The sequence below is a fragment of the Apteryx mantelli genome, chromosome 19 (genome assembly GCF_036417845.1).
Source record: "Apteryx mantelli isolate bAptMan1 chromosome 19, bAptMan1.hap1, whole genome shotgun sequence".
Lineage (NCBI taxonomy): Eukaryota > Metazoa > Chordata > Aves > Apterygiformes > Apterygidae > Apteryx > Apteryx mantelli.
The window spans coordinates 3,364,042-3,371,669 of record NC_089996.1 but is presented as its reverse complement, the minus strand read 5'-3'; the positions used below and the strand labels follow the sequence as shown (position 1 = coordinate 3,371,669).

Genomic DNA, 7,628 nt, shown 5'->3' with positions numbered 1-7,628 from the left:
TGCTGCAAGAAAATCTGGTGCAGAATTGCAAGCTGTTTATGATCCAGTCAGCTGCACTCACTTTAAATAGCAAAGCAACTGCTTTAACTAAAACATCAAACCTTCTGCACATTGCTTTGGAGGTTTTACATTTCTTAATCTGCTGCAGCACCAGCCCCATCTGCTTCCATTAAAGCTACTGTATAGTTTATCAGAGAGTTTGAACATATTTCTTACTTGAGAAACGCTATTCTGAATTTACAAAGCTTCCCCTGAACACCTGTCCTAGCGTGACGATAAGTATGAAAGTACACTAACCACACACCCAAGTATTTGCTATACTAATAAAGGATTGCCACATCCTTAACACACACCTAAATATATTTATCTCAAATTTCTTCTTGTTGTACTAGTTGCAAGTCATTAAGTATATAAGCTATTTTACAGGAAACAGGTTGAAAAGTAGTTGAAAGAATGAATCTTCCCACCTGCTGTAGGCTCCAGGCTGCTCTGCCAGTACTTCCTCTTCGAGTCACTCTGCTGTACTGCATCATGCAGGTAATGTTAACCAAAATTTGCATTAAGTAGGATATTGGATAAACATAGCTCTACAACCAAATGTAACAGTACTTTAATTAGTCACTTTTGAGAAAAATACACAATACTTTAAGTAGTAGTAGTAGTTAATCAATGTATCCACAGTGTTGATTTATTTATGATACTACATGCTTCAAGTTTCCAGTTACACTGTGAAGCTCAGAACTAAGATGGGCAACAGTATATTCACCTGCTCGTGTGATATACAACAGTAATAGTCACCCACCTTTTGGGCTGTATACAAACACACACTTCTCCTCAACAGGAAGTTAGAGAGTCACTTTCCTCCAGGGGAAGGGATTAATTACTTAACAGAAGGCAAGTCTTAAAATAAGCCAGAATAACCAACCAGTTGCCTTTCAAACTTATCTATGCTCTGTATAAAGCTGGAGAGTAAAACAGGAGCAAGGCAGGCTATTAGAAGTCTACTTTATGTGACAGAAGAGGATTAAATAGATTTTAAAATGTGAAGTTGTTAGCTTAGGATGAGTATCATAGACCAGAGGTGCAATAGTACTTAGTCCTTTAAGTACAGTTGTCCTAGCTAGGAACACGTGGCTTTGGGAGACAACCCTTCTCAATTAAGAGCCCCACTAACTGGAAGGGAAACATGTCAGGGGTGCAGACTGTGTTAGTCTTGCAACCATGAGAAAGTTAGATTTTGCATAGTAAATCTAAAATTATGACTATTTATGAAGAACAATGTACTTTCACCAGCACCAGCTATTTACTTTTAAGTCTAGGGATTAACAACTTTCTTTTGGTACTTACAATAACCAAACACTTCCTTTCCCCCTATATTGCTATCTCTTTGCATAATACCTGTGCCACTGTTCAAAATCCTGGAAGTAAAATTGAAAGACTAGCCAGTGCAATAAATTCAATTGTAATTCCAGGTATTTGCCAGCAGGCAGCAAGAGTCACAGAACAGAGTATTTCTTTTGAAACCTCTAGATATTCACACTGAAGTAGAAAATAGATTAATTGGTAAAGTTAGAGAATGCTGGACACAAGACTAGTTCTTATATATATAAGCTGAACGAACTTTGGTGGTCACAGCTGACCTGCGTACAAAGGCTACAGAATAAAGCATGTTGCTATAGAATAAAGTGTGTTTTAGAAAGACAGTCTTGTTACAGAATGACACGCTAGTCAATCATCTACCACTTTCTTATGAAGCCATTCCAATGCTCCAGTTTTACTGTGATGATTTTTTCCTCTCTCCCAGAGGTTCTATTTGTTTAAACAAGCCAATGATTCTGTTTGTTCTCATTTATAAGAGATTCTACAGAATTTCACACAACAGTCCCTTCCTTTTGTCAAAGGAATAGGTTATACTCTTTCAGCTTCAAATATTCTAGCCCTTTGCAATAGTTTTGTGTCCTTGCTTTGATTTCTTCCCAAACATTTCCAAAACTTTCTTAAAAGTATTGACATGAAAACTAGACACAGCATCCTTGTAGGTTGTTCTAGTACTTTACACAAAAGCATTTCCCCAATTCTGATGAGAGGCAAAAAGAATTCAAGTCATGTTTAAAGAGGGGATCAGAGACCAAACCAACATGAACAGAAATCTGTTCTAGAAAGTACACATCTGATTAAAACACTTTAAAAAAATAATTCTATTTGTAATTATGGCAGTCTCTACTTAAATCAGTACATTTGGGGCTTTTTTTTTTTTTTTTTTTTTTTTAAGTCAAATTGCTGAGCTAATGCAAATCCCTGGCTATATACTTGTGATCTGCCTCAAATGCGAACACAACTTTTGGGAGAACGAAGCTCTTTGACACATGTAAAAAGTACTTCTTAATTCAAAGTCTCGCTTGATTAACAGTTGGGAAAGAAAACAGAGAGGAGCAGAAGCAGGAGGAAAGCTTGTTTCTATCTGCCAATCTACAAAGAGAAGTAAGGTTCAAGAAGAACCAGATGACCACAAGCAACCCATGCACTTACTAACTTTAGACACTGCCTTTAACAATTTATTTTGTGTCAGACTTAGAAGAAAGGTATGTGGTTTTTTTTCTTGTTGTTTTTTTTTTTTTATAAGTATCAGCACATTTAAGGTACACAGCTAAACAAATCCAGCAAAAGTTTTAGTAAATGAAGGCCTCATCATTAAGTACTATAAAATGTAAGATTCTAATTAAGAATGTTAAACTACTGTAGTTAAGGCAAGTGTATAGAAAGGGGTCATTCAGGTTAGCAGAGAGAAAAACTCAATTTAGTGTAAATGCTATATATATACAATCACAACTCAACGTGTATTAATGATTAAACACCAGTCAAAATTAACCTTTTGAGGAAATTAAGTAAAGCTATGAAACAAGTCTGAATACAGATCATTAAGTTCTGCTTTTTGATTTAAAGTAATTATAAAACCCAACAGTTTAAAAATCAATCTGTACTATTACCACCACGAAAATAAAGGCAGAATCTTCCCAGTTTTGTCTCCTGCACAGTAATCTGTACTGTGAAGTGGCTTACTCAGCCAAAGTGCTTTTGCAGGTATCTTTGGGATTAGCGTGGTATAGGTATTTTACCTAAATCAGCAAAATCAAAAACTGCATAATGAAGAGCTGCTCCCATTATGGCAAACACGATGCAACAAGCTGTGTGGGGGCTCAGAATTGAGACAACTCCATCTATGAGAAAGAACGAGTCTCTTGTTCCGCTCCATCTGCAGTTCCCTCAGCGTTTTAGGAACTTGGTGTCGCTTTGCTGCATCATGTGATACATTACAGAGCTGGCTCGTTCAAAGGCAAGAAGATCCCATGGCCCTTCCCAAACCAGGAGTTTGTCCCAGCTGGGCCCTGGGGCGCTGCCACACGGAGCTGCCACACAGCTAGCGCAAGGACAGGGAGAGTCATCTCATGCGTGGGCAGGACACGCAGGAGGAGATAAACTCTTCTATTACTAGAAGTAAGCGCGTACCGAGATCTTCCATTCTTAGAATCGCCAGTCTTTTAAACATATAAAAACCAACCAAACAAAACCCCCCCCCATCAACTGAAGCAATGAAAGACCAACTTCCTGAGTCTCTTAAAGAAAACCCAACCTGAAGCAATGAAAATCAGACCAACTCTTAAGAAAAGTAGCTGGGGTAGATTTTAGGATGGGGTCCTTAAATCCCGATTAGAACACTGTATGTTGTTTGCTTACTTCCAAAGTCATTTTCAAAGACTACACAAAAGCTGACTTTAACAGAAATAACATAAAGTCAGCCTGGAAGGAGCACAAAAGGAATACCATGTATCACAAGAGACGAAAGGCAACTGGTCGAGTTATATCAGTCCTAAAGAGAGGTCAAATATCTATGTATATGAATCATTAGATTAAAATTTTACATTTGCGAAAGACTGTGTTGGCTGTCCAAGAGGATCAGAACTTAAAACCAATTTACAAAGGTTACGGGCATCACATTGGAAGCAGCGTGTGACAGAAATCTCATTCAGCCTTTGATACTATGTAGTAATCACCCCTGTATTAGTAGTGGGAAGCACATAAATATATTAACAAACCACAGAGCAGTTTGTTTGAACAGCCCAGCAACTCAGTGAGGCTTGACATGTAAGACGGGGAAGTCCTACGCTGCGTTAGTCAAAAAGACTAGAGATGATTACATTCGAGCATTCTTCAGTACCACCCAAAAGCATATATAAGCATATGTTATTTTTATATAAGAATGCAAGTACTCTTTTCTCATATTCCACAGCTTTTTCAAATCCATCTGAATGAAGGCGCATTCTTGTGCCAAATTCCACACACACCAAAAGGTGTAAACCAGCACGTTACCGAATCAGAACCTGGACCATGTTCTCTCTCCCTCTGCCCGGGAGGCTGCAATTTACAGCTCGCCTGCCATTAACTGATAGTCAGGATCAACTGGGTTGTTTTGGTCTGGTATCAGCTCCTTTGGCACCGCCAACATAAATGGAATTAATCACCCCAAAATACACATAAGTATTTCAAACACGCTTGTTGAGTAATTTCAACTTAGTTAATTTGCTGAATAAAATTTAATTTTATTTAAAAAAATCTTATACACTATTATTCACCTAGCCCTAGTTGTGAACAGATTCTCACTTCTGAAAATAAACCACATTCTAGTCAACTCATTCAACACCAAATTAAATTACTAGTACTGGATTTTGTTTCTTAAAAAAAGTATGTTAAAACTTTACTTTTTTATTTTTAAAACCTCTAAAGAAAATCTTGCAGTTTTACAGAAATGTTTCTTTTCAGGTTATAATTTTTTAAATGCCTGTTATAAATTCAGCTTGTGTAGAGTTTTTTCATAATTTTTTAATATGTATTATCTGCAGAGACATTGTAACAGCTCCATTTTGTGGATTAACACAAAACTTAATACAGATTTCTTGTATTTGGTCTTTAGGTAAATAGTTCCCAAAAGCTGCCTAAATAAACCACTCCAAACTGTTCAGTCCATCATGAAAAATACAGTTTTTCCTTTTGTAGTGGAAAAGGAAATATAAATAATGCATCATTATTACAGAAAATGACAAAAATCAGAATTCAAAATTAAGCCAACTATCTAGCTTTCACTCACCTTACTGCATGAAGAAATAAGACGTTACGTGAATTAAAGACTGAACAGCAGCCTTATGTTTAAATTTAATTTTGAAATGTAAAGTGGAATCTATTACCACATTTAAAGTGAGAAATTACCAATACATTTTAAAATGTTCAACTGCAGAACACACACTTAAAAAAACTTTTTTTATTATAATAATATGGTAGCCACTGTTAGAAAACCACAACAGCTACCCTTAATGGAGACCCCAAAAGGTCTGTGTATGACATCAAAAGTGTTACGGAGAAACTGGTCAGATTAATTTCTACTGATGGGTGCTTAAGCTTAAAAATATCGAATATACCTCTGACAAGATAATTTTACTCTCTTTTTAAAAGGACTTGTGATAAAGAATTTTATCTTTTCTAAATGAAGAACAGTCTGTTATCTTAAACATACACAATATTAAGCGAGACTCTTGTTTTACTTTAGACTGGAAAAATATGCCAGGGACAGTCAAAGTCAACACAAAGTAACAAACAGCAAAAGGTAGCAGAAAGAGAAACAGATAAGTGCAGCTCTGGTCAAATTCATAGCAGTTCTTTACGTCAGTTAACGGCTCATTTACATTGTAATTTCTAATCAGTTACATGCAAGCCCGAAGAAGCATTTGATCACTACACATGGTAATAAAATTTGATTAAATTTATCAGGCAACTGCTAAAATATGAAAATTTGCAGATGTAATAAAGTAGCTTTATCTGAACTTTAACAGGACAGACAAAAGTAAATCATTCCATCGGTTAAAAAAAACCCTACATTCAGTTTTTTACCAAACAAAATTTCACATGAAAAGTATTGTGTGATTCCAAAGTTTCCGGAGTAGAAATGGAGTGATTTGAAATGTCAAAGACCCCATTATTTTGCAAAGAAATGAAAATACACCTCAAAAATTTCTAATTCCACATGTGAACAACAAAATACTGCATATCTACCAACAACTGCATCGGGTAGGTCATTATGAAAGGCTAGCTGCCAAGATGTAGGAAATGGCTCCTTGCCTCTGTTCCCTTTAAGGAATATACAATCGTTTGAAACCAGTTCACACTAAGCGCTTATCATGCTGCCGTTACACTGAGATACTCAGTCCTTAAAATAATCTGATAAAGATTTTTTTAAAGCTGCAGCCCTCCCCAACACTGTATTTCTCAGTGTACACAGTTCAGTAGGGGGCAGGGAGGAGCGGGGGTCACAGCCTCTGGAACAAGATGGTTTGCAGTTTGACTTTAAATTACCAAGTTTTAAGGCCACCTGTGTTGGTTTTTTTTTCAGTGCTGAAAGTTGAAGTCTGATCACAGGGCCCCTTTCCCCACTGCGTGAGAACATGTTCCAACATTTTAGGTGTTATATTTAAGTGTCTCCTTTTGGCACCACGGAGTTTATTAAAAAAAAAGAAAAGAAAAGAAAACTCCTCTAAGTTTCTAGTTCTGGCTGCCTTTATCACTCACTGCCACAGACGGGGTGTCCACGTTAACAGCTATGACTATGCTTTCTCCATCTTCTGTTTTGATACGTTTGAGTTCCTGCTGTTCTGATTGGTCTCCGTTCTGGCGCTTTGTTGGAAGAGATGCCGATGCAGATGCATGGGTTGCTAACATATGCAAAGGACTTGCAGCAGCTGTAAAAAGAGGAAAAAAATTTCAGCCCCCTAATCCTTGTCAGAACAGGTGATACCGAAGGCAAACTTGCATTGCTGTTAAAATGATGAACTCCTTTATTTGTACTGCGGTGGGGTATTAGCAACTCCAGTTGAGATTCAGGTCCGATTGTTTAATCTTTGTACAAACCTGAAAGACCTTGTCCCAAATCACTCAACATTCGTACAGATAAGGACAAAGATAAGAAAGGAAAAATACCTCCATTTTGTCAATGGGGAGCTGAGACAGAGAAGGATTACATGACTTAAAGCCAATCTACACAGTAATTTCTGACAGAATTGGGAAGTGAATTCAGAGTCCTGTTGAGTAGGATCTGGCCATGTGTATGGATTACTGTAAAATACATCATTTGGCCTGGCAGGAAGGCACCAAGTCATGCTATTCATCCATGGCCATAAATAAAATAAAATAAATAAAATAAAATAAATAAAAGCTATGCAATTCACACAGCCATGAGATGAAGACAACTCAAGTATCAATTTATCTTAGAGATGATGCATGTAGCACAACCTAAGGAAAAGGCAGTGCTTTAACAAGAACTATTAAGAAATTACCTATTTAATCCGCTTCAAATGCAAAACCAAACTACATTAGATCAACGGAAGCGTATATAGCTCACACACATGCTATACAAGATTTTAATCTCATCACATGTAAGACGTAAGGTATTACAGCAGTCAACATTAACGGGAGAGTACAGTCCTTTAAGCCTTCTGAGACATCCAAAGGTTCTTTCCCTCTTCGTGGTAGTCTGTTTCTCAATACTGGCCCTAACTTTATTAAGCAAACTATCCAAATGTTTT

The 7,628-nt window shown here is 36.9% G+C and overlaps 1 protein-coding gene and 1 long non-coding RNA gene across 3 annotated transcripts in view; one reads left to right on the top strand and one right to left on the bottom strand.

The window, feature by feature from the left end:
- Positions 1-7,628, bottom strand: part of FOXK2 (forkhead box K2) — a 59,634-nt gene that overhangs the window by 5,934 nt on the left and 46,072 nt on the right. Inside the window, exons 9-10 of one of the 2 annotated variants that reach the window (XM_067308378.1) lie at positions 6,616-6,785; positions 468-587 (exon numbers count right to left, since the gene is read on the bottom strand). In XM_067308378.1, the coding sequence (XP_067164479.1) occupies positions 468-587; positions 6,616-6,785 (290 nt within the window). The remainder of the gene's footprint in view (positions 1-467; positions 588-6,615; positions 6,786-7,628) is intronic. The other variant, XM_067308380.1, reaches the window with a different exon arrangement.
- On the top strand, positions 474-3,017 carry LOC106499394 (uncharacterized). The gene is made up of 2 exons (XR_001295170.2): positions 474-537; positions 2,411-3,017. It is a non-coding gene; the product is annotated as an uncharacterized lncRNA (long non-coding RNA).